The 27,846-nt window shown below is 40.4% G+C and overlaps 1 protein-coding gene across 1 annotated transcript in view; it reads right to left on the minus strand.

Moving 5' to 3' along the window:
* Positions 1 to 3,177, minus strand: part of ptch1 (patched 1) — a gene marked incomplete at its 5' end in the record, with an annotated part of 50,362 nt that extends 47,185 nt beyond the window's left edge. Inside the window, 2 exons of the mRNA XM_080467835.1 lie at positions 1,401 to 1,593; positions 3,007 to 3,177. Of these exons, the coding sequence (XP_080323961.1) occupies positions 1,401 to 1,593; positions 3,007 to 3,177 (364 nt within the window). The remainder of the gene's footprint in view (positions 1 to 1,400; positions 1,594 to 3,006) is intronic.
* Between the last annotated feature and the right edge of the window lie 24,669 nt (positions 3,178 to 27,846).

Raw genomic sequence — 27,846 nt, forward strand, 5'->3', positions numbered from 1 at the left:
ACAGAAGCATGTCTGTATTCGTTAATTGTTAATAAGTACTTAAAAAAAGTAAGCGATGACTTGTTCATCTATCGACTTATGAAGTAATCTGGCATGAGAAGTTGTTGCTAACGTTCAGATTCATATTGGGGACCCTTGGTGTAATATGTGAGACCCTGGCCTTTCATGTAAAAAGGGGTGTGAAAACAGTGTGATCCCCCGGAGTACAATCAGGAGTCCTGTGCTAAAGAGGCTCCCCTCTGATTTAATGGCTGCCCATTGCGCCTGCGCCACAGATTAGAAGAACATGCTGTCTGTCAGGCCCTTGCAGCAGCACGCAAGGAGAGAACAGCCAACCCGGGGAGGAGGTGGGCTGTTTGATGTGGGCACGAATCAGTCTGTTTGGATGTTTGATCTCACGAGCTGTGCCTTTTCATGACTTTGGATAATGTATGTGAAAAGTGGATCAGATAAATGTAAGCCTCTATACTGATATGAATTCATCCGAGTGTGAAAAACGCAGTGTTTAGGGTTAAAAATACTTGAATTCAATTTTCTCAAAGGCAAAACCTGCTGCTTCATTCATGACTTCTACATCCCACTCCAGCCATAAGTGCAGGAATGCAGATCAAAGGGAAGGGAAAAAAGCTCAGCCCCTTCCCCTATCCCCCCCCCCCCCCCCCCCCCCCCAAGCACCACCCATATACACAGTCTCTTTTCTTCCTTTTAAATTTTCATTCTTTGCGAGTACTTTTGAAAGAGAGAGGGGGAAAAAAAGAAATCACAAGTAGTCTATCTACCCCTCAAAACACAAGTTCCTGTCCTCACTCTGCTTTTCCCTGCAGCCGGAGACAAGTCTTTTTGGAAAGTTGAGAGCTGTCCAAAACGGGACCACACACAGTCTCTGAGCCTTCGACTGCTGGGGGCAGGCAGACACACACACACACACACTCTCTCTCTCTCTCACACGCACACACACACACACACAAAAACACACACACTCTCACAAAATGGCGGCTTTGACAAAAATTTCCTCTCCCCAAAGCTGCTTATGAACTTAATTACAACCTTGTTATTGAGTGCAGTTACAGCCACCTTTTGCACATCTTGTGTGTGTCTCTAGCGTGATTTTATCAAGTTTCAATTATGTTACGAAATATAAATTAATGCCAAAGTTTTACTTTGCCACTCGCCACAACCTAAACAATAAAAAAAAATGCTTGTTTAGTTGTACCCATCACAACGCTTTGGCTCCAGACTAATCAAACCATCACATACCAATATGAACATGCAATATTAAAGCAAAAGTGGTGAATAGGACAGTTGACCCAGCGGGTTACATTCAATTACATGCACACACGAGAGAAAGAGATGAATGGTGCAACTTGTCAAAAACAGCCAATGATAAATCAGTCTCTTACCTTCCACCCAAAGTTTCTCCACATCCGTTTCCAAATTAGCTGCCCTCAAGCCCACAGCAAAAGCTCCAAAAATCATGAGGCCCACAACCAAAAACTTTCCGCAGTTCTTTTGTATGTAACAGCCCAGCCTAAATAAAAGTCTCTGGAACTTCGCTCTCAGCCACAGGGGTGCTTTCCTCCCAGTCGCTTTCCCCTATGACAAGACAAGAATCCTCATGTTACTGTCAGATAACAACACAGAACGCTGCACTTACCTGAGTATGTGATGCTGCAGCTTTTGGGAAAAGAAGAATTCATGTGATGCATGCAGGAAAATGACAACCACAGGTGGTCCCAAGTGTTTTCATGTCAAGGACGCTTTAAGTCTTTTAAACTGCAGGCCTCCCAATAAGCATGTAAGACGACGAGCTGTTATCACTTGGAATAACACAGTACATCTATCTATTGTGACAGCGTTTAAAATAATAAGCGGTCACTGCTTCACTCTGCTAACCTTTAGTGGCTCCAACACACAATATAGACATCTGCTGGGAAACCAGCAAGGACTCCCCAGAGCCAGAGCCACAGGTTCTGTCATATCAGTGACACATATAAACCGTAACCTTAGCTTGATACATGCAAAGAAGCAATACCCCTGCAGGTAAACTTATATCCTTACAGATCCTGGTCTGTTATTTTACTGCTACACTGATGAGTTATGACTATGCTGATACCCTCTAAACAAGTCACATGTTTAGTCTGTTGCAAAACAGGGTGCACAGCTGGGACCTCCAGAGTGGAGGAAAGGAAAATAAATGACTGTCAAGCTTACAATTAGACAGTCAGCGAAGCCTTCCTTGTGGTTTTCTGTGATTGATTACAATACATTATTCAATTTTAAGTTTAGTGATGCTTTGAGTGACTCACAAAAGCGAACTTGCTTTTGGGGGGGGGGGGGGGGGGTAATGCAATTACCCTCTGAAGAGACCCCACACATAAACTGATGATATTAAATATATCTATGCATGTGGTAAAAATGTATTTATTTATTTTTAAAAGCCACAAATACCACCACACCTGCACACAGCCAGTCCAGCCTGTGTGTTCCCTGCATGTGGAGCGGAGGAGCCATCACAGGGGTGACTCACAATATTTGTGAACGGAAGAGGGCAGCCACATGGATTTATTTTTTTTCTCCTCTCTCCACACTGACTGACAGACACACACACGCCTTAACTTTTAAAGAAGCTTGCTGAGATTTAAAGGTCAAGCTGGATGTGGCGGAAAAGTCAATGGTGGCTGTGAACGAGAGCTGCGTGTCGTGAGCCCGCTGCGTTACCGTTACAGGTTGGGATGCATTGAGAACAATCAAGTGTTTGTGTTGGGTCCCACAACTGTCTGCACATCCTCAAACAGAAGCCGGCTGCATCTGATGCGGCGTTAAAGCAAAGAAAACAGCTCTGGGCGCTCTACAAGCCTGCCTTACCGCCGTGCTCCCCTGCCTTCACCCAGCCCGTCCCGTTACCCAGCGGCGACTGGACATAGTTTGGCAACTTTTCGGGCGATCACATTGTAAAAGCAGCAACCACGAGGATGTTTTCCCCCGGTAAAGATGAGAAATAAGCACCTCTGTGATCTGCTCCAGAGCAAAGCCCGCATCGCAGTAACTCGGCCGCTGCAAATACTCCAAATCCAGCGGTGTGCTGCGGGTATAGTCCCCCCTGTTCCTCCGCGTTATCCTCGGCCGATCGGGGTCTCCGTTTTCCTGCTCGGAGGGCGCATTAGCAGCCGAGGCCATGTTGCGGGGACTGCGCGATGGTTACCGTTTCCCACTTTATAGTATTTCCCCGAAATCGTGTAGCGATATCCCAAAGCAACAGAGTTTCACTCTCGGAGATCTCACACCCGTGAAGTAGGACTTCATACTCCTGTTGGAGACGGCGAGTCAAAGTCTGCGCCTTCCATCCCAACATTTCGTGATCCGGAGGTCTCCACCGCTTCCACCGCTTTCACCGTGTCTCTCAAAAAAGTGAGTTTCTCTCAACAGGCGAGGTGCGCGAAGTGATTCCCATACACAAGTCGTCGGGTGAGAAACCTCGATGGTTGTAGCATTCTGGTGAGATCGCTGCGGTCTTCCCCTGGGCCGCGCGTCACGGCCAACTCTGAGATTCAATAGAAGAGGAGAAAAAGACCTCTCTCCATTTGGAGGCAGAGAAGGAGGAGGGGTGAAAAGAAGAAGAAAAAAAAAGAAAAGCTCGAGATCCCGCCTCTGGGGCTGTCAGATTGCAGGACTTTCTTGCATCTGATTGGTTCCAGAAGGGCAAAAATTACTCAGCAAACACGACTATTATTAGCTGCTTAGCAACAGCTCACTAAAGTAGAGAGACCACCCAGGCAGAGGGACCTCATGTGTGCATCTCCAACTGCAGGGGAGGCTCGCAGAGGGCCGAACCCCTCCGTGCGTTTGTGTTTCCACCTCGCGTTGCATTGCCCGAATGAAGCGTTTTGCTTGAGAGTATGCGGAGTGTGTAGCTGTGCTCCCGGTCCAGCGCCTCTGTGTGAGGCAGGGGGTGACTGAAGCAAAGTTTTAAACTTTTTTTTTCTTTGTCTAGTACCACCATGATGGTGGTGGTACAGCTTCAAATTACAGTGGTGGAAGCAAGGGGAGGTGCGACGAGAGTGTTTGCAAGATATACCACTTTTGGATTGTGTAACACGATAAATATCTCAAATAATGTGATGAGACATGGAATAATAAACAACTTAAGTTAAAATGAAAGTTTAAGCGCAAATCATACTTCAGCAGAGTGATAATGCAATCAAAAGTATTAACTTATCAAAACATGTCAATAAAAAAACGTGTGCGTAATTACGCATGGATAAGCACTATTCTCTAAATAACTACTGGCTTGAAAAGTAGTTTCTGTGATGTCACTGAGGTGATTGAGGAATAAGCATCTAATAAACACGGAAAATACAAATAACGACCTGTGCGCAATTCTAAACCCAATGGGGGGAAAAAGACATCTCACGACTTCAATACGCATACTTCAGTAATCTTCTGAAGCTCATCAAAGAGAACAATACAACAGACGTTGAACTCATTTTAATCCATTGCAGCCACTTCCACGGTATCAGTAAAACAGCAACCTGTCCAGGATCAACCACCTGAGCTCAGCTCAGCAGCGGCTTGTCTGGCTGCCAGCCGCGAACTGCACTCACCATCTCACCCCCAGGTCGGGGAGAGCTCCTCCGAACAAATCCGTGATATCCGCCCCCTGTGGAGTGCGAGGCGCTTCACTTATGATGAAGATGAATTGAACCGATTTATTGGCACGAGGTGGGAAAAAAGACGCAAAGTAATCCGTCTCGGTCGCACTCATCGTGTTCTGCGTCACAGACAAGTAAAAAAATAAAATAAAAACCTAAACAAACAAACAAAAACGTTCACTAACAATTACACGGCTGCTCTTTTTTTTTTTTGCGCCACGTGGGTGGTCCCGCTCGCTCCATCAGGCAGGACCCATCGACTGTCACGTGACCAGTCTCAAAAAGTGTAAACTGTACCAGCCCAGCAGCACAGCAGCTCCCCGGATCTCAGGCAATGACACACACATGCACTCACTAAAGAGAGGGCAAAGCACCTTAAACTACATACACCTGAACAGGTATACACCCACAAACACATCATAGGTGCGTGTGCAATTAAATGCTCAGGTATACAGTTACCAGAAGAATGTATCATTCTCAGTATTAAAAATATGTTCTGATTGTAAATGCACAAAATATGAACAATGCACGAAGAGCAGTGAAACCTGTAGGCTATTTGGTATTTCTTTGTTGTAACAATTTTTAATTTTATTTTGCAATAAATTTCATATGGTTGGTAAGCTTCATTATTTCCCTTATAGATGTGGCACCATTTTAAATGGATGTGAAAAGGTGCCTGATTGTCACCAATCAAAACGCTGAACAAAAGTCTCCATAAGCAGAGAATATTTGTAAAATATGTGTCATCAGCTTTGATGCTCATCTCACAAATGCCTACTCCTTACAGATTAGCATTGTCTCGTGACAATAATTAAATCTTGAACCAAAACCACATTGCCTTACTTTCTGTGTATAACAGTCATTTTTTAAGGGCCACATTTTGCAAATTTAAACGCACCTACCATACACAAAAATGGTTTATTAGTGTCAATGTTGAGGGTTGATGGTAGCAATAAAATGACAGATTTTGCTTTACTATGAATGTAGTTCCTGGTGTTTTGGGGGACTTTGATTTCTCTCTGGGTTTTTTTTGTGTGTGTGTGTGTGTTGGGGGGGGGTATCTAAAGGCAGTATCTGTTCATTTTACTCTACCGTTGGATTAACAAAAGTTGATAACATTTTCAAACATTCATCATGAATGCAAACATTCCTTCTTTTTCTTTTTTTCTTTTTTGTGTCAGAAGGATGTGAAGGCAACCGCCTCAACTGCTACAATAGGTTAATTTTTGTGTGTGTGTGTGTGTGTGTGAGTGTGTGTGTGTGTGAGGTGGGGGCTGGGGTGTCATCGGGGGAACAAAGTTGGGCTGCAATGCCCCCTAATGCTCCTGAATAGAACCAGGTTTGTCTCAGTGAAACGAGCAATCAACAACCTTAAGTGCCGCACCATATCTGTGCTAGACATGTTCAGGTTATTGTTGACAGTAACGCTGCAGGACTCCAACAAAGTGCCGGGGGTCATTGTGGAAAATGGTCCTCTTGCTCCAAATACTGTAGTGTGGAGGTTGTAAAGATATGCCTGTAAAAATGCTCCGGGAGATTATATGGCAAGCATCTGTGAACTAATGAAACGCGTATGCACATACAATGCCAAAACACCCCTAACCAAATGTGAACATATTTCCTTTTTTTTTATTTTACTTTTTTATTTTATTTACCATTATGTGCTAATATGGATCAGATGGACAAAATTTTCATTTTAGTAAGAGAGCTTATTTGAATTTGTGACTGCAGTACTGAGAATTTCAGCAGTTTTTTTTTGTTTTGTTTTTTTAAACCTGGTTTGTTCTGATGTGTAATCTACTTGAGTAAAGAGAGTAGTTACTTCTTGAAAATGTAGTGGAGCTACCATCTATTCAAAAATGAATACAGGTTACTTGAAAAGTAATATTTAAGCTCTTAATTGTTGCTTGTAAAAACAGCATCATCTTAATAATGCACATGTGCTTGTACTGCTGTGGCACATGAGCATAATCTACTGACTGATTCAGCCATTATTTTCAGATGGAAGATCAGTTGAGAGGCTGATTTACATGATGAAACCCACAAGGCATGAGGCCGTGTACGCAGGAGACAAATGGACAATTATTCACTTAAGTGCAAAACATACTACTTTATTACCCAGCTGTTCAAATTAAGTTGATAAAGTAGTTCACTTGTATGTGATAAATCTTTAGCTTTTTTTCTCACTGTCTATTCTGGTCTGTTTGAGTCAGCCCGTCTTTATTGCAGTCTACCAGTGAGACACGTGTTGTGTTTTTCTTAACAAACAGATATATGAAAAAAGGACCAATCTGTTGTCATTCACAGAATCAGGGAAACTTGAGGATAATTGAGACATTGTTAAAATACCCAATTACCAGCACATTACTGCCAAAACTAATGGTGCTACAATAATTAATAGTAACATGTTGTTCCCTCATCTGCGCTTATGTGATTGTGTGGTCAAGCTTTAGTTGCTGAACAACTGTAGTGTTTCGTGACAGAAAGATAATTCATTCATCTGAGGAGACTTGGGATTTTGTTCAATAAGTTATACTACTGAATTCCCACAACCCATTACAATTTGCATTCTGATGCTAAAATGCACATTAAAGGGACTGTGCAACGATGTTAACCACAATGCTGTCACTAAGTTTTAGTCTTTATGTTTATTTTTTGTTATAATTCATTCTGAGCAATGGCCTTTGCAGCTTCTGGTGGCTTCAAATGAGGTTTTTTCTCAAAGTTTTCTGTTAATTAAGAAGAAAATATCCTGATGAGATTTCAGAGATTGACTTCAGACTAAATATCTGAGATCAATGTAGACAACCAGATATTAATTTCAGACACAAACTGTACTATCACCACTGTCTTTTATCTGTGAATGTCACTGTCATGGATGCTCACCATTACAATCATGGAGAAAATTAGTTCTGATTAGTTTAAACAACAATGATTATTTTAATATCTAAAGAGGCAAGTAAAGATATCTGTTGTTCATTAGTGTGCTTTGGATTTTGTTGCATTGAATCTTAATAAATTCGAAAGTCATATTGACAACTCTCCATAAAAAAGCAAAAGAGAACATGCAGCACATTGTCAGAGGTGCAACAGATGTATAAAAATGTGTGAAGCAAAGCAAGGCTTTTAGTTCAGCGTTGTGCAGTTAAACACATCTTATTTATCCACTTTTAAACTGAAACTTTGTTCTGAGGCTCCAAGGATTCTTTTAGTTTGTAGTTGCCTTTCAGTGATCATCCATTTTGATCTCATGACTTTCTAAAACCACATTACTTTCTTAAAGAGGAAGAGGATGAAGTACTTATTTCGGAGCAGGAGGAATTGGGCATTGATCCCAGGATGACTTCATCAGCCAATCACATTCTTTGACCCCTGGAAGGGCCCTTCACACCCCATAAGGCCGGTTGCTGGCCAACTGCCATGGGAAACAACGGAAAAAAAACTTTTCTTGCTCATGCACCTATTTATGATTTGCAGGTGGACTGCAGTTCAAAGCACAAGTGTGCCAACACACCCTTAAGTCAAAATTAAGTCACACTCATTGAACTCATTGACAGATTTCAGGACCATTTGTAACAATTTAGTCAAAATTGTGTCTTTTTCCAGGAGTGATTTACAACTTTGTCCTCATTTTCCCCATTCTAATAGAGTTCTGTACTTTTAACATCTTAAGCATCGTAGCAAAAGCACCTTATTATGTAAACTTCCAAGAAACTGAAATGAAAAATCAACAAGGTTTCTTCGACTCAGGTGAGATGTTATGAATGGAAATCTGCAGGCGTGTGCTGCATCGTGATCCTGTCGCCTTCGAACCATTCAGTACAGAAAGAGAGGGAAACAGCAGAACATTTGTGAGAGAATGCAAACAAAGCACACCTCTTGATTGGAAACAAATGCACTCAAAATCACAATCAAGTAGGAATGTACTGTCTCACTCCTCTTGACTTTCCCTCACTCCCTCACTATATCAACAAAAGCGTAAAAACAAAAGAAGAAGAAAAAAAATAGATGTCAGTGTGCTTCCTGGTGCTTAAAAGATCATGTAATGGATTTCATTTATTTGGAGAGGCCGGCTCATAGTTTTGGAACGTATTCAATATATGCATGAAAACATTGTACCTAGTGACCTCAGTTTACTTACAAATATACAGCATGTGTGTGCAAAGCGTGTGTGTCAGTGCGAGTGCATCTGAACATTGTAAAGTGACTGACTGAAGGTAGGACTCACCCACTAATACACATGAAGTGGTTAGGCTCAGTATTGAGCAGATGGGGACAAAAATGCTATTACACATCGGTCGTTTGGAAGTCAAATAGCGACACGCAAGCATGTCATTTTTGTTTGTGTTAATCTGTCAGTATTAACGTTTGGTATTTTGAACTTTATACAATCCTGCGATGGGCTTCAAGCTCACCCGAACACCACTTCCTAAAAGAAACTGACTGCTTACAGAATGACAATGAGAAGAAGCAGCAACCAAAGTAGCTGAGATAAACTAACAGGCAGGAAGCTCTTATGGAGGTAACTTAATGTTTATTTAAACTTACAATAATGTTAGGTTGAGCCATATTTTGATAAAAAAAAAAAAAAGAAAGAAAAAAAGAAAAAAGACAGCCATGGGTTCTTGAAGGTAATTCAAAGATGCTTATAATAATATAGTATTCCTTGATAATCAAAGACACTAATTCAGAAGGACTTCATAGAGTCCATTAATGATGCCAAAAATAATGAATAGTGCGAAAAAAAAATCTTCAGAATAGAATTATAGACATTCTGCCATTTCTATAGAGAAAATCATAATGCATGAACAAATCTTGTCAATTGCACATACATCACACACTACAAAAGTACCGTAACATTCTGAACAAAGACACAGTCCATTCAAATACATACATTTTCACGATTTAAAAAAAAAGATGCCTCAGACAGGATGTGAAGAGTGGACATCATCTGAAAATATCTCATGCTTACTGGGGAGAAAAAAAAAGAAGAAGCTTAGTTTAACACAAAAGATAACAGGTGTTTGAAGAGGAAACCTGACAGAGGGAGCGATAGAACGAACATCTCCATACCGGTTTTTATCTGTAACCAAAGTAATAAGCTCTGGGAAATCTTACGAAAGAAATTACTTCAGCATTCATTCACGTCTTGTGACTTCCCAAAGTAATGACACCACAGTCACATGGTACTTTAATACTCCTTGTTGCCAACACTGGTTATATTTTATACAACAGACAGATATTAAACAGTTAGGTGACGTGACCGAGCCAGCAAGCTGTATGCATATTCTGGTAACACCAATGATTTTTAGACAATATCATGCATAAATCAAAGCTGTTTGAATGAGAAAACATAGGTAAAAACCCAAATATTTAACATAGAAACTTTATCGTATGACATTAAAATGTGATGAAATGAGAATTTGCCTTTCAAGTTGAACTCATCTAATTTTATTCCTTCATATCTTCCTTCTCAGGTAGCTACCCCAGTATAATGATTCAGTCAAGATGAGGTCTAATTGCTATTAACAAAAAAAGCCTCTCACACCTCTGTGTACCCTATAAATCTCATCTAAAGTCTTTATTTCTTTCAATAATTCTGCTGATTGTGCCTACTATTTGTTTTGCCTTCATAATTTCATCGTTAAGAGAGTCTGACCAAGGTGCTGCTTGTTGTTGTCAAGTGATTATCTAACTATCTTAAGTCATAGCTTGTGTTGTACCTGGGAGCATATGGTCACATTCACAGGTATCTAAAGTTATTCTCCAGTTCACCGTTGAGGGGGCAAAAAAAGAGTCGAGAACGGAAGTCATACTTCACGCGGACAAGTTGGCTGCTCGTTTAAGTTCACAGGAAAGTCTCCATCTCTGTGCACGTCAACGTTATCCCTCTCTGGAAACTCCTTACAGGTACCATTTGGAACATTTCTGGCAAGTTCTAGAACTCTCCCCTCCTCTTTCATTTTGGCCGTACAGCCGTTCCTCCCCAGTCCTGTGAAGCAGGAGAGGCTGAACTCGGTGCGAGGGCCCGCTCGGATGTTTATGTTTCAGCCCAAGATTGTCTTCAATCATACACAGAACTGTTTGACAGGTTGCAGCCCTGCCTGGCCTCTGTTTACCTCACCCAATTTCTGAAAGGCTTTTGTGTGCGCAATCAGAGCAGCTCTGAGTGGATCCAAGAGGGCAGTTCCAGCATTCTCCATCGAGCAGCAACCCAGAGCAGTGGAGCAAACACATTACATGATACAGAGAGCCCGCGTTCGATTGGCTCGAAGAGAAAAGAGAAACTCGCAAAAAGAAATAAGCAGGCCGGCTTCATATGAAATACATATTTTCTTCCTTTGAATTTGTTCACCTGAATACAATATGACCTCTTTACAACTATTCGTTATTTTTGTTGTATTCTGCACTGCTTCTTGTGCCGGTTGCTAACTTCAGCATCAACCAAAATACCTGTGACGTATCTGAATAACCCGAACAAGTGCAGAATAACACCTCTGCATGCTTATTTCAGCCGTTTAGGTGTTCGTCGTTCTCTTTGTCATCAGTTCAAAAATGGGATTCTTTAAAGAACAGGTTTTAAGAGAAGTAAGTTATGCATGACTGGTGAAAACTGCATGACCGTTGGGAGATCATGTGTAGTGGAGAGCATGCGGCTGAAATTCCAGACTTTATTATTGATTGAATAAACTGACTTAATTTCTGATCTTCATAAAACTGACAGTCAGGTCATGTTGTTGCATCAACATTACATATGTATGTGCATATTAAGACATCCTCATTGATTCAATTTGCATCGACAAGCCTCCAACCTGGACAAATGAGAATATGCATAGAAATCATATTTGAGAGAGAGAAAAAATGAATTCAATACTTTTCCAGGTAGGCTTTTATTCCCAGGAGCTAATTAGTCACTCCATTACTTATTAAATAAGTTTGCTGGAGCAGTGATCCATTGCTCTTCATTTGCCTGATTGAAAGTGACTATCCACAACATTCGAGTGCAATTTTCTGATGGATGTCATTGGTCTGTCATTTTATACAGGGCAGGGTATTTTTTTAACATCTATATAGTCTTGGTTTGGTTCCACAAAATAATATATTGGCAGGAGTCGTAGAAACAAAAGAATTTAACCAAAAACATTTGACTGTAAATAGAAGGGATTTTTAGAATCAATTTGATTGTGATTCAAAGCCATTTGGTTTCCTGTTTTATTGAGACGTCGTGTAGCCGTCCACTGCAGTGCAACAGACATTTTCCTGGAGATCTGGGATAGACAATGTTAAACCTGGCAGATATTTAGACAAGCCAGTGGTCTGTTCTGCAGAATTGGCCTGAGAAGCTGTAATTTCTGGAAGCGAATGCAGTCTCCAATGTTAACAGGAAACGTGTGCTGCTCTGAATGTATACACATGGCCCTCAACAAATAAGCAGTATAATACAATATCAACGCTGTGGCTCCATAGAAAGATGGGGGAGAAAAAAGACAGGAGGGGAAGCGAGACAACTTGAAATAGGCAGTGAGGACAGTCAAAGAGTTGAAGCGGGCTTTTCAATACATTTGTTATTTTATATGAATTGTGTAGAGTATGAAGGGAACTTCTGACTCACAGGCACACCAACAAATACATTTGTTATAAATTCTAACATATGCACTTCTGCCCATTCTGACTACACGCACTCACTTTGGTGGATGGTCTGTTCACTTCCATTGGAACTGAGGTGGGTCTCTGTGGGAGGCATTCTGGAAAAAGTGACACATTTAAAAGTAAGAACCTAATAAGCTGTCCAGACCTCTGTTTACTCACCCAGACCTCCTGTTCAGTCGAGTCTTAACAGCAGCAGGGAACTGTTCCCTACCACATTGGAATTCAAGCTCATAAACAAGCAGCATCAACCATCATTAAGAGAAATAATTCCAGCTCGAAGCACCAATGCATTCCCTTCCACTTTCCTTAATGGAACTACAAAAATAAATGATGTAATGTCATTGTTTCAAGTTGAAACAATAATTTATCAGAACTTTTACCCTCAAGTGTTCATAAAAAGTCGAGGTAGTTTGGGGCTTCTGTAGCTGTTCTGTAATTCTCATTCTCGGGGGTTGCTGGAGCCAATCCCAGCTGAATATGGAGGCCAAGACATGGTGCACCCAGGACAGTCAGTCCATCTTAGGGCAAATCTAGAGATTCAGACAAGCATACACTCTCATATTCATACCAAAATGTATGGGGTACCATTCAACATCAAATGCGTGTTTTTGGACCGTGTGACCAAACCTGAGTATCCAGATAAAACCCATTGCTACAAGGAGAGCATGCAACTCTGCACAGACAGGCCCTCAAAGCTTGTACTCAAAGCAAGAATATTGTTGGTATAAGGTGGGTCTGTTACTAGGCTAATGCATGGTCTGGACTGACATTACCGGTTTTAACGATGGTCAGAGTCGTGGTTCATGAAACAAACGAGTAGGCTATTATTTTGCTTTGAAATTGCTTCTTGTGCTCACATTGGAAGAATAACTATAAACTTATATTTGATGGGGTTTTTTTTAAACAACAACTACTTTCAGCTACAGGGCAGTGTGATGATGAGCAATTTTGTTTCACAGCAAAAATACTTTTAATTTCAATAATCGATTCATTTTCAGGCTTGGGCGCCTCTCTGTGCGGAGGTTGCCTAATACACAGTAAAGTGGAGCTCGCGGTGATACTAACACTCTCTCACTACAGAGTTTGGGACACATGAACAATTTTTAATTATAATACATTTGCATCTGCTGTTGAGGAATTTGGGCCTTCTGACAAAAGTTTCAGCAGGCAAATGAACTTTTACACAGCCACAGTGGATTATGGATTGTTTTGAACGTTTCAACAAGGAAAAAAAAGCTAATGAGCACACATTGGCCTTGAAATGTTGGAACTTGGAGCAACTCTTATGAATTGTTACTCCCTAGTTGAATTATGTAGATACAACAGGGGAATTTTCACAGACCGAGCTTTTATACAAGTCATGATTGAGCCTATCTTTCACAAGCGCTCTGCATATTCACGGTCCCTTCATTACGTAAGTGGAGCGGGGAAAAAAGGGGGAATGAATAAGTGGAGGAGAAACAGGTTTCATTCATGTAAAATATTACTGCTAACACTGTGGCCTAGACCTATACTTTATGTGTTTACGCCATTTGCGAGACAAAACCCTATGGCTGCACTGACTTTCTGTGGACTTGCCAGAGTGCCATCACAGTCATCATCCACTTGCTTTCGCAAACATACCACGACGTCATTGCTCACGTTAACAATCAATCCAAACACAGTTCAATCTGAGACATTTCCAGTGATAGCAAGAGCATGAAGAGAACAGAAATATATGGTTACTGGACATCCAAGCCTATATCTTGCTCCTAAAACCCTTTTTTTTTTTCATTGCCTGTTAACAATAACTGATTTATGAGGATTGGTCAAGGTGTGGGTATCCTTTTTTTTTATACCTGAAACTCTCTCACTGTTCATCAAAATACCTTGGAGTAAAAAATAACTGACAACTCAAAACAGAAACACAGAAGGATGCAAAAGAATTCCTGTTTTCCTCAGGAGAATTCAAACATGAACTGCATAAATGAGTCACTGACAGACAAAGGGAGCACTCCCTGACGTTTGCTATGGAATGGTTAAATGTAAACACAGCTGGATGAGCATATGCATTGACTGTACTTTAATTATTGCTTTGACAATTCGTGGCTTGTCAACGACATAAGGTACACACAGAATATGTGGCTGACGGCGTATTCAGTCTGTCATCGAGAGGGGAAAGAGCTAAGTAAGAGCTCTTCAAAATTATGTATGCACAGTTTCGAAGAAGCACTGTTGAGGATTTTCATAGGGAAGATAAGCATGAAGGAGCTGCACCCCTTTGCGTGCCTATTTGAACCATCTCCTGACATGAAGAAACACATGAGACTGAAGATGGCTTTAAAAAAAAAAAAGGAACGGCCACATTTATTTATTTCATGCAGTTCGATGAAATTCTAAATGATACAAATCTCTTTCTGAACTGATGTCGCACGGCATTTGCAGGTTCGAGTCTGCAGACTTCAGATAAACAACGCATTCATCCATTCTCCTGCCACCATGATGGTGTGCTGCACAAATGTCAAACAATCTGACGCAAAGTCAACATGCCTTGTATACAAGACATGTTGACTCAGTTCAAGAAAGTATGAAGAACAGCTTTGCAGAAGGCCTGTTTTTGGTTTTTATCTGTCGCGAAGGACATGATGACAGAGTGTGCAGATCCAAAAGATTTTGAAGTTTAGAAACATTAGATATTTTATCCAAATTGCCGATGTTGTAGCATTCATCTTTGTCCTCACATCATAATATTTTAATGGAAAACTCTGCACAATGTGATCTTGACATGCACTGTGGAGTTGTACAAGTTGTAAACATGCTTTAAAGGTTCAAAACCCCGGCGAATATTCATGGGGTTTACTTGAGCCTCTGGAAATATAAGGCTATTGTTTATGAGTTGAGCTTTTAAACACTTTGTTGGAGAGCAAACCTGAAGATGTAGGATGATTGTTAAAAGTCCAGATTTAACAATAAACAAAGCTGAATATGAAAGTGTCCTGTACTATTTCCAGCCGACATACACGTGAGTTTGTACATCGATCGACTTTGGAGTATTTTCTGATTGCAAAACCTAAATGATTTTTTTTTGATAACAAAAACATCACTGACATGTCACATGTTAACATTTGTAACTTGTGACTCAACCAGGGCACACCATCAATGATGTTACACTGCCATGAGGCACATTCTTTTGCCTCTTTTGCCTTGATGATGCCAAAGGCAGCGCTCCTTGCCCAGAGCTCTCGAGCAGAAGCAGCTCAGCTAAGATGCGCTCTCGGGCCCTTCTCTATTGGCACATGGTGCAGGTTTGTGACTCCACCCTTACCCAGCAGAACAAGTTGAATGGGCTTTATGGGGATTCATAGTACTTCATAAAGCACCTGGATTGAAAATCTCATCCAGTAAGGCTTGGTTTTCCTCAGCTCAGCCCAGGACACTATCGCACCACCGTTTGTTCCTATCCAGGCTTTTTGCTGCCAGATTCCTACCATCTTGCTCACTACTCATTCACTGACACTCACTACCTCTTCCTCGATCAGTACTCTCCCTTTCTTCACAATTGAAAGGTCATTGCAATGTGCTCTGCGACTGCTGAGGCCAGCTCTTCCCCAAGGCACTGCCCCCACCAGTTCCCAGGGCCCTAGACATGATTCACTCGAACCCATATATTCAGCTGCCCTCTACTTCTCGCCCATCCTTTCTATGATCTCAGTCTGAGAAACCTTTGGATGACATGATTTTTGGCAATTCATGACCTAATTTGTATCACTTTGAACTATTCATTCATGCTGCTGATGGGCTTCAGCACGTTGTTCTGCCCATACAGGGCGACTGGAACCTTATAGATCAAGGGAAGCCTTGGGATGACACCATGTCAGTAAATACATTTCTTAAACTTGCCTCGGAGGCCCAATTCGTCCAGCTCAACTAGCTATACATTCAACTCTTTGTTTGTTGAACAGATGGCCACTATCGCTCTCAGGCTGCAGCTTCCCAGCCTCTTCACCTGTTCCTCTGTGATCTAATGTATTCTGGTCCTGCCAAGTGTCGAGGAGGTCTTGTTGGTAACTTTTCCTTTCTTCAGCACTTAGTACCTAGATTTTGCTTGCTTGATACTCATGCGGGCTCAGGTCATCAGTTCATCCAGGCCCTTCAAGATCCACCTGAGACATGTGGTGCTGTCATCCATAAAGGCTCTGATGGGTGACGATGCATGACTTTAAAGGAAATCCAGGAGGCCTAATCACACACACAGAACCTATCCACTCTGCTGTGTGGCTGTCTGACACATACAGTGCACTGTCCAAGCGGATATAAATACACATACATAAAAACAAATCATATTTAGACTTAACGGACAGGTACACATTCCTGCAATACCGGAGTCACTCACAGAAAATACATGAGTCACTCAAACTGTCCACCTCTGACAACTGATCAGAGAGTACCCTCACGCATATTTCAAACACACACACTTTGACTCCCTCATGACTCCACTGACCTTTAGCCTTTGACAAAGGGGGTTGTTGTGTGACGGTTTGTTTCATTCTCTGTGTGTGAGGTCATTTCCTACCCTTGCGACTCTGAGGGACGAAATGGGCAAATGTGCCTGACCTCAATAGACATACCTTGCAGGGTTTATTGGCAAAGGACATAATCCAATATTTTGTATGAAGAAATGGAAGGATGATGGATAAATGGATGATTGAGTAAAATACTTTTCTTTTGAGGTCATTGATTATTGATATAACTTAAAAGATATCATGCCAACACGCATGATTTTCTGAGTATGGAGGACTTTATTTCAAATGCTAAAGGCAAGATCAGCATGATTTTGTCAAGCATGATCAAGTCGTCTCTTTTTGTCCTTCAGTGGCATCTGGGGGAAGTAATGTCCTTTCCACACTTTTAACTGTCATTCAGAGGTTTTATGCGGCACTTTCTCTCGGGAGAAAACAGGCAAACTCACACAATCATGACCGCCACCTGCACTGTGCCATAAACCATGAGTGACATTTTCCAACAAACACAGACCTTTTTTATTTGACATACCTAAAAACCTCTTTGTGTGCAGCTTATGTCGGTCTGGGACTGTGTATAGAACCCGAGAAGAAGGGAGGAAAAGGCCAAGAAATGAGAAATCTGCTTTGAGCAGCATTTGTAAACAAGACAAACATAATCAGCATCTTAGGAACCACATCTGGCTCTTGTCGAGCAGGGCCTGAGCTCTGATTGAGAGACCCGAAAGACTCCAGAGTTGTTTTGTTGCATGCCGCCTGAGGGAAACAAGTGGATAGTATGTGAAACTGCGCCATTTTGTAGAGCGATGCATACATACAGAATGCATTGTCACCTGTCAGAAGCACTGTGTATAATATCATAATCCACGGTAATGTCACTGGAGTTTCCCAAATAGTTGACCATACAGAAAATTATTCTGAGCAGCAGTGTAGATAATAAAGCTGATTAAGAGACATACTAAGTATAACTTTACACTTTGGTGCACGACATTAAACTGGTCTGTTAATTAATTCTGAGAAAATTCTAGTTATTTTTAAGGAGATGATTCATGTGTATATTATTCTCTTTTATTCAAACTGCAAAATACTTTTGTAGTGGATCTATAATTTTATATTTAGATGTATATTTAGGATAAAAACTATAATTTCTTCATATTCTATTGAAAAAAAACTAAAAACTAAATTTAGGTTAAGTGCTAAAGTTTTGAACAATGATGGCATGATTTACAAAAAAAAGTCTTCTTTTATTATTGGAGACCCCATGATAATTATGATAAGGTTGAAGGTTTAAATATTACTTTCTATAGGAGTTTTTTCTGATATGTACATGGTGGAGAATTCTGCAAATATTTTACCTTTCCTCAAAAATTCAGATAATTGATTTTATATTTTGACTGTTTAGACAAATGAATGCTTTCTCATTTCTATGACACGGTATCACTCAATGTACAAAGCTGACACAATAGAGAGCTATAAATTATTTTAAAAAGACAAAAATCAAGTTGAATGAAAAAGTTACCCTCAGTGATATGAGTTAAGAAACCACTTTTTAAGTAGAGATGAAAACATTTTAATTACTTGTGGTAGGCAGTACTAGATTTTACTCATTTCTTTCTCATTATTCTTGTAGGTAAAGTTGTGAGGAAAAAAACAAACACCTTTTAAACAGAAATGTAAAAGAAACTGGACAAGCTTTCAATCCAACATCTCACAATAAAAAAACCCTTTGGAAATCTGTCTGGAGCTTTATATTTTGCAGACACTGTAAAGTCAAAGTGTGCATGCAGGGCCCAGTTACAACTTTCTATAATTGTGTGTAAAAACTATTGTGCTGCAAGGAGAGAGCCCCACATGTTCCTCAAGGGAGCCTCTTCTTCTCTTTTTTTATGAAGGAGCCTTTAATTCATACAGACAAACCAAGCCATCAGTATATTTAACAGAGTATCATAAACATTCCTGCAAGCTGAATGCAAATAATGAAGGAGTCAGAATGGCACAAATGAGTTGAACTGGTTGGTGGACAAGTGGGTGAACACAGTGACGGGACTTTGCAGCAGACACACAAACTGACATGCAGGCACATATAGCTGTAGCTGGGATTTCATTATGCCATAAAAACCCTTGTATAATAATCCTCTGTCTTTATCTGTCTTATGAAGCAAAACATTTAGAACAATATCAGTCATAGTTTCTCCTACAGCACCTCATATTTTTGCCAACTAAGACTGATGTGCGTACAGTCATGTATTATTGACCTGGTATAGCAAAATAAATAAGTACATTAAGATTTTCTAAATGACTCCAAGCACGGAATTTATATACGCTTTAGTGGGTTTTACATTGTAACTCTCTCCTGTGGTGATCTTTCAGCAATGATCTGATAGAACTATATTTTAGCAAGATACTCTACAAGATCTTGCAAGTGCTGTCAATATTTAAGAATATTAATGTGGTAGTACAATAATTAAGTATGAGAGGATATTAGAACAGTTGTTGCAAAATGTTTGGCAAAAACTCTAATATGCAATCAGTGAACACTTCATTTCTTAGTATTGAGAAATTTTGAACTTTCCAGACACATGTTATCTACTAGATTTCCTCACCACATAACCATTCTACAGTCTCAATGATTGACCATATATCAGAAACCATTGTGTCATCTTACCGAGGACTACTTACTATATTTGCTCCCTCGACAAGAATATTTTGTGCAGTATGTCATATGGGGCCATTTGACACAGGATTCACATGTTCTTGGGACATTGGAGAAAATAAGCTGTTGTTTCCAATATTACGTTTTTTTAAGCGGACTGTCTCCCTTGGATAAAATTTAAATAAATAAAAAAAATTCAAAGTAATGTAATCCATCCTGCATTGTGTTTGTTTCCAAACAAATGTGTTTGCTGTCATAAATCCCTTGGATATCTCTGTAAGTTCTCTGAGTCAGTGATTCTGGATGTAATTCAGCAAACCAGTCCCATTCAATTTGCTTTCCCTCCTGCAATACAAAGTCAAAACAACCTGATTTTTCAGAAAAGATTTTAATCAATAACATTGGCGGCGTTATCGTGGTGCTTTTTTATGGCGCATTCAAAGTTGTTTGGACAGGTGTAACTATCATAAACGATGAGCACTGAACTGTTACCCAGAATCCTGGTAATGTTTAAGAGATAGCTGAATGAACAACAGCACCTATGCAGAGAAGTCAGTGACCCGTCACCAGCATGTCATCTCCAGGGGGTAACTGCAGTAAAAATGGGGCCCGAAGGCAAAAGAGCCCCTATTCAGAACTACAATATTTCATTGAGCTGGAGTACAAAAGTGACAAGAGTTTTTAACAAGCGCACATGCATGTGTGCACATTTGCAGTTGTGTATGTTTATCGGAACAAACTGACCAAAACAGAACATGTGCACAGCTGTGATGGACACAAAGTTATTTTCGGGATTGTTTGGCGAGTAAAAGCTGAAGGACAAATCTCAACTTTGACTTTAGAAAATCAACTTTGTGTAAAAAGTCATAGAAACAAAGGAATGTTGGCACAAAACATGCAATAGATGTTCACATGCATTGTGTTTGTCTTCTTTTGTGTGTTTGTTTATAACTGATGTAGAATGACTGACAATACTCATCATCTCGACCTGACACACGGAACATCCTGCTTAGACCGAGGGCCATGCGGGGCTGTGGCTAATGACCTCAACACATGCTGTAATTCTGAGAATCCAGACGTATTAAACACTCCGTGCATGCATCAATGCTATGCTCACCCTAACTGATTCTGCATGCATGTCAATTTAATGTGTTTGATTTAACCCACCACTAAAAGCAGTTCAAACATGTTTAAAGCTGAGTCAAAATTTGATTGTACCTCAAGTCTTTCACTTCAACAGTAAAGTTCACCCTAACATGATAATTGTCAACTGTTGAGTTACGGAAAACTTTGAGTGTGAATACACTTGTCTTATAAATGACAGCTACAACAGAGCATGGGTAATATCATAACCAGATGCTGAATAACAAATCATGACACAAATCACTAAGACTGATACTATACAGTAAATTTCTTTAGTGGAGACATAACCAATATATAAGCATTGTGGCACCTTAAAAAAGACACTAGACAATCATCTACCCTTTGTTGCTCTTAACCGCAACATGACTATCTAGTAATAGAACTAAAGTTGTCTGTATTACAAGCTTTCAGACAAATTAATGTTTAATCGTTCCAATATAATTAAGATTAATATTTGACAAAAAAGTTATAACGGAATAATTTTATTGTGTAAGTCAATAATTTAGCCTTCGTAAAAATGGATTGCTTTGCATACGTGCATGTATGCATGGATACGTGTGCATGACGGCATTGTTATTTGTTCATATGCCAGCATCTGTTCTGCTCTGGGTTGATGGTGGAAAAAGGCTGTGGCTCAGCCAGAACGGAAGACTGATGGACTCCAATCAGGGTCTTTATTTTAAAAAGGATATATGGGTCTGTGTTTTTGGGGCACACAGCACTTGACTAATGTGTAACTCTGCTTGTTGGGCACCAGACCCCCTTACCTTTTTTTTTCTTTCTTTTTTTTACAAACATCTCGTCTCAGGCACAACACACTTTTCACTGCAAACAGGCACAAAAAATCTGTGGAAATGGTTTCCTGCCTCAGTCAGTGTTGATTTTAATTGCACAAGTATACATGTGTTCTATCTATTTGGCTGTGTGAGTTCTGTGTGAGCACATTTATGAGTTAGCGTGCTATGTGTATGTATTTATACCAATACGTCCATCCTGCTGCACCATATCATTGTGTTTTGCAAGTCTATGATATTGTACATGCAAAGTTTTTGCATCGTGTACACTTTGTGTGTACAAACATGCATCTACTTGTGCTGATACATTGCTCTCGGTGACTTTATATTTGTATACAATAATTATGGGACCGCATGGTGGAGAAGTGGTTCACGCTCTCACAGGTCTTTTTGTGATGGACTGGTGACCAGGGTGTAGCCTACCTTCACCCGTAGTTAGCTGGGATTGCATTATTATCAATCAAGAGTATTATTAAAGATGGATGAATGGACAATACATATGGTGGAACTTGCATGTTCTCCTCTTGTTCCCTCAGGGTACTCTGGTTTCCTCCAAAAACATGCATGTGTGGTTGGTGACCCTGGATGGATATTGCCAAAATTCAACTGATCTCCATCAAACTTACAATAAACTTTTCAACTAGGGGTAAAAATGGAAAACATAATGCTGGAAAAAGGCATCCACAACCCTTTGAATCTCTTTGGCATCTCATATAAGAGGCCCAACCCACCATTTAAAAACCACTGCTTTAATATATTGCTCAAAATGACTGTCATCTTTATGAAGCTCATACAAAATTAAGTGCATGGATGCACATAGTCTAACAAAAGACTATTTAAAGTCATTAATGGTTTAATCTTAAGTACCAAAAAAAAAATTCTTATTTTGGAATTAGGTGTTTGTAAGTGTAAGTTACATAAGTGGCAATATAAAATATGAACAACAAATTACGCTTGATTCATTTTGCATGATAGTTTATTTTAGTATACTGAAACATTCAACTTTCACACATTTTGGTCTGCATACAATTCCCTGTTGGCTTTGCCAAGTATACACTCCAGAATACACACAGGTGCACAAGTGTTTTGAAAGTCCCATGACAATGGGTGTCAGAGAGAAAAGCTTCCATTCCTTGAGGGTGATTGCCCGGTGAAAAGAACTTTGTTGGTCGGGGCAAGCTGATATATTTGCAAATAACACAGTAATCTCCTCATGCCGAGCCAAACATGTCCGTGTTTGCTTGCTTATTCCACATAAAAGAACGGTTCACTCATTCGTGCTCATACACAAGCAAAGGCAAACATTCCCTTTATTGTGCAGCCCTCGCTCCTTCTCTTATTTTTGCTCCTTCTGTGAGCCCAGGAAGGACGCACTCACCCCGGAACAAGCCTGGAGGTCTTCAGACCACACACAGAGCAGTGCAAAGATCGCACCCTGACTCTCTTTCTTCTTCTCCTCCCTTCCTCATTCCCAGTGTTTTATATGGTCACTCACTCAGTATTGCTTTTTTCGTGTCATAGTTCTCTTATTATCTCCCCACCTTGCAGTCAAGCTTGACTGAGCAGAGCAGATGCTGCACATCAACTGTTGCATGTCTCCATCTTGCCTCCAGCACTGTGTTTTGCCCCTCTGTTTGTTTGTAGATGCTGATGTGAACTGTGGAAGAGACGGTCATTTTGTATGATATTTGTGCTGAGAGACCACCCAGCTGGACAGGCCAAGACACGGGGAGTGTAAGCTTTATTTTTCAACGCCTTCACTGTTCCCAGGGCCTCAGAGCTGAAAGAGATTAATCCCCCTCTGTCACCAGTGTGTGTGTGTGTGTGTGTGTGTGTGTGTGTTCATGACACAGTTTGAATTGACACAAGTATTGGAAACATCCAGGTGAAAGACACTGGTCTTTTATTTCCCAAAAAAGAAGGGAAAATATGAGAAAATGTGCATATTAGTGACGATTCTGACTTTGTACCACACTGAATTGATACTTTGCATACATCACTCAAACATTGTAATATTGTTGCACAAACTCGCATCAAAATTTGGGTCAAATTTAATTTATAGTTTGCATGCATGTTGTTCGATTCTTCCAGGAAATCTGCACAATATTCACACAACATTTGGAACAGAATCTTCGGCACAATAGATGGTCTTGCAATGGATGCACATATGTTCAACAGTCACGTGACAGTCAGACAACCGATTATTTTTTAGGAACCTATAACTAAGGAGTCTCCTCCCAGTCCAGCAATGACTTTATCATCAAATCTTAATTCTGTCTCACTAAATCTTAAATAAAAATGGAGTTCATTAAAGAAGTGCTGCTGATTGTGCTGCGGCATTGGAAACTCGTTCGTCCAAGCTAGTGAGATAGGGGCTTTGTATTTTGAATTTAGGGTTACCGGTTTCTAGTCAGAGGGTAAGTTTTTCTGTCGTGGCCAAAAATGATGTTATTTAAAGTAAAATTACACCAAAATGTATAAAGAAACCAATGTGAGAAATATTCTGGTGAATAAAATTACATTTTTGTCATTTGTCATTTTTTGTTCCGTGATGTTAGATGTAAGGATTTTAATTCTGTAACTAAATGACTTCTCGAAGGTTGAACGTTGTGTAAATGGTCTTGACCTTCCTGATCTGACATGGTAGCTGATACTGTGGATAAGGGAATCTGAGTTTCGCATTGGGTGGCACCATGTGTGAGCCGGGGATTTACAGTGTCTCCAGACCACACACAGACGGAAGGCAGGGAGGGAGGAGATATGGAGAAGCAGCAGAAAGGAAGAGAGGAAAAGTAAAATTGAGAGAGAGAGAGAGAGAGAGAGAGAGCGAGCGAGCGAGCGAGCGAGCGAGAGGGGTGTCTGAAATGACAAGCCTATAGATGGTTGAAGGACTTATCCAATGTTACCTCCAGAAAATAAATTGTTAGTATAAAGTCTGTGAAGGCTCAGAGTGCAGTTGTATTTCAAAAATCTATTTTGACAGGTCACACTAAAAGCTACATGCACTGACAGATTTAAATGGACAATATTGTACCGTATCAAGGTAGTACTGTTGAAAAAAATGGGGAAAATGCTCAAATATGCCAATAAATACAGATTTGTATATCCTTTGAGTTTGATCCCGTGTGTCTACTGGGGCCCTTTCAGTGATTCACCATAAAGTTTTCCAGCTCTGACTTGTGTATTAGGAGGAAGGCAGTGCAGCAATGAAGGAGAAAGCAATGTGTGCTAAATGGTCCATAAGTACAGCTTGGCCTGACCATGCAAACCCCTCTGGATCCCCATATGGTGAATGTGTGTGGACTGCATGCATGGACGCATGGCCTAGCCCTCAGCAGGACTGCTTCCCACCGAATAACATCCCATAAAACACAGACACAAACATGCAAGCGCATGCACATGAGGACATTACATGTACTACGATTAAAAGAAACACTCCACGTACACCTCACGATCATATGCAGTTTCTATCAGTCTCTGATCAACCCCTGCCTATTGCAAAATATATAAAGGCACTTTTTTGTGATAGACAAGGACAATATTTGATCTCTACAAAGAAATAGCGAGAAATTCTGCCAATCAAGACAAAAGTGAAGCCCTCTTTCCATATGTCCACCAGGAGAAACTGACAGACACCACGTTGTACTCCTCTGGTCCTGATTGTGAATTAGGGAGTACAGGGGAGCATAATTGCATGCTCAAACGCCTGAGAAATGGACATCCAGTTCTGCTGAGTTGGTGCTTTTTGTGTGGCCTCATTGTTGAGACGTGCAGTCATGCAGTTCTTTGAGTCCCAGTCGGTGTTCATGTTGGGTTAGGGGTTGTTCAGAAAAGTGGAAGGGGAGGGGGGTATTGTCTACAGGCCAGATATTTCATTCAGAGATGAAACACTTTGCGCCTGTCCACCATGCCTGGCAGGAGGAATGTGATTATTTTCCCAAATGGAATGAAACGCTCAGAAATCAGCACATCTTCCTTCTTCCGTCGCGTTCTGTCTCCGAGTTTCACACTCTTGCTGTCAGCCAACTAATAAGCTGTTTTAAAGGGGTTGGAGGAGCTTTTCAGAGAAAAGACACAAGCCACACACAAAAATGCACACATTGTACACCCCTGCACACACATGCACAGACGCCATAGTCAGTTACACTCTCTGCTTGATGTGCTTAGTGTGGCCAAAGGGGACAAACAAAAGGCTCCTCTATGGGGTTGCAGTGTAATGAGAGGCAGTGTGATCGTAAATATGTTGCGCTGCAGAGTTTTCCATCTCAGTGCAGGACAAAAGGAACAAGCCATCAAATTCGGGTCATCAGAGGCTTCTACGTTGTAAATCAACTCGTTGAGCAGAATCAGTTGTGTCATCGTGGCCGTCTGAGGCCCCAAAGTGGTCAGCAGAAACAGGATTCCTCAATCACAGGGGACAGAATGTAGATGACAAAAAGGGGAGCATTATTCTTATATCCACCTTATACCGGTTCAGAGCCTGCAGCTCTGTACCTCAGAGCTCTGAGAGATTTAAAGAGAAGTCAGTCAATTGTTACACGGAACAGAGACTACACATGTGAAAAAAATGGTTTCAGAATAAAACACTCTGGATCACGTTCAAATCCATTTCGTTTACAAAAAAAGGAAATAGCAGCATGTTTATTTTCAGCTTTGTGGAACGGACACAATCTATAGTGACAAAATAATGAATAGGACAAGGGGAAAGATGGTGATTTGAATTATGTGGCTCTCACAGCTAAATTCTGATGGATCGAACACATTGCAACACATGAAAAAACAACTTATGATATAGGTGGTTAACGGTTTCGCTGCATTCTGACTAGGATTTGGACTATCCCATTACATGGACATGTCCTGTAGATTATGCTGGGACAAAAAAAACCAAAAACTAAAATAGTTCTGACATTGGAAGTTTAAAAAGGAAGGTGAAGTGAAGTAGCAGCACTCTGGGACTCACAATATTCAAGATTTGAGTCCACGCTCAGTGGCCTTTCTGTGTGGAGTTTGCTTGTTTTTCCTTTGCATCCATGGATTATCCCACTCTTAATCATATTTTTCTCCCTCAGTTCAAAAACATAATATTTGAGCTTTACTGGTAACTGCTTGTCTGTGTTTGTCCTGCGACGACCTGCCGGCCTGTCTAAGGTGTAACCTGCTGTCACCCATAGCCAACTGAGATCATCTCCAGCTCTCTACAACCTTACATTGGATGAAGCAAGAATAGAGGAAGATTATTAATAGACTCATTTCTTGTAGAGTTTCTTCAAACAAAAACCTTCAAACAAAAATCATGTATGTGCTTGTGATTCCCTGTTATTTCTTTGTTAACCAACTTCCTGTATGTAACTGGCATCACTGTAAAAATGAATAGTTATTTGCTATATAAGTGAACTCTAAAATCATTTCTCTTTACAGTCAAGTTGTGTGCTGCGGAATTAAGAGGGATTAGATCAAAACATTTCAGTGCTGCTAATTAACAACTGTGTCAGATAAACTAACAAGGATTTGAGACTTATGAGACCATGTTAACACAACTGTTTTTATTATTGTAGGTGGAGATCCACTCACTCCTTGAATAAATTTGGCAGATGTATTAAACCAGTGAATGTGTGAGAGAGAAGTCAAATGAGAGAGAAAATGAAATGGATAAATGATCTTTTTTTTTTTTTTTTCTCAGTGCGCTCAAAGCTTTTGGAGTTGTCATTTTTGGCATAGCAGTAATTGGTTTTGGACCTTGGCGAACCCTCTGACTCATGAGAGAGATGTGGAACGCAAGAGTGTTTCCAAGCCTCTCGAGACCAGGACAAGACCTCCATTCAGGTCGAACCCCTGATTATGAGCAACAACAGAATGTGGCAAACGCCTGGTCCAACCTCCACAGTTAATTTGAATTTAACCTCATTTCAATGAAAATTAATGTGTGTTGAGATGAAAGCCGTGGGTGTAGGAACCGCCTCATCCCGAGAAATACATTTCTATAAATCAGTCCAGGAAGAAATTTAATGGGGGATACACAAAAAAGTCACTTTCTTTAGAGACTTGAATCTAAAGAAGATAATGTTTTCTTATAAAAGACACATCAATTAAACACATAGCGCTATGTATAAAGTCATTCCTTTGCTTTGATTTCATTGTGCTCTAACTTGTTCCAACTATCCTTATTATTAGTATTATCAAATAGCAAAAACAAATTTAATTAAGGATATTTAGGCAAACAAAGCATCTTCAAATACTTCAAAGCTACACATTTTTTCCCTGATTTGTTATTGTTCGCTTTTTTGAGCGATTTTCTTTTCTTAAGCAGAAAAATGTCTTCATTTTCTTTTGACATTAGGTTTTGCCATAACGGATGTCCTTCTTTCTTCGTGTCTTGTAGCCTCTTCCCTCACAGCCACCACCTCCATCTCATGCCTCACAGCGTCAATTATCCTTCTCACTGACCTTCCTCTTCACCT

Source organism: Lipophrys pholis, assembly GCF_963383615.2.
Source record: "Lipophrys pholis genome assembly, chromosome: 7".
Taxonomy (NCBI): Eukaryota; Metazoa; Chordata; class Actinopteri; order Blenniiformes; family Blenniidae; genus Lipophrys; species Lipophrys pholis.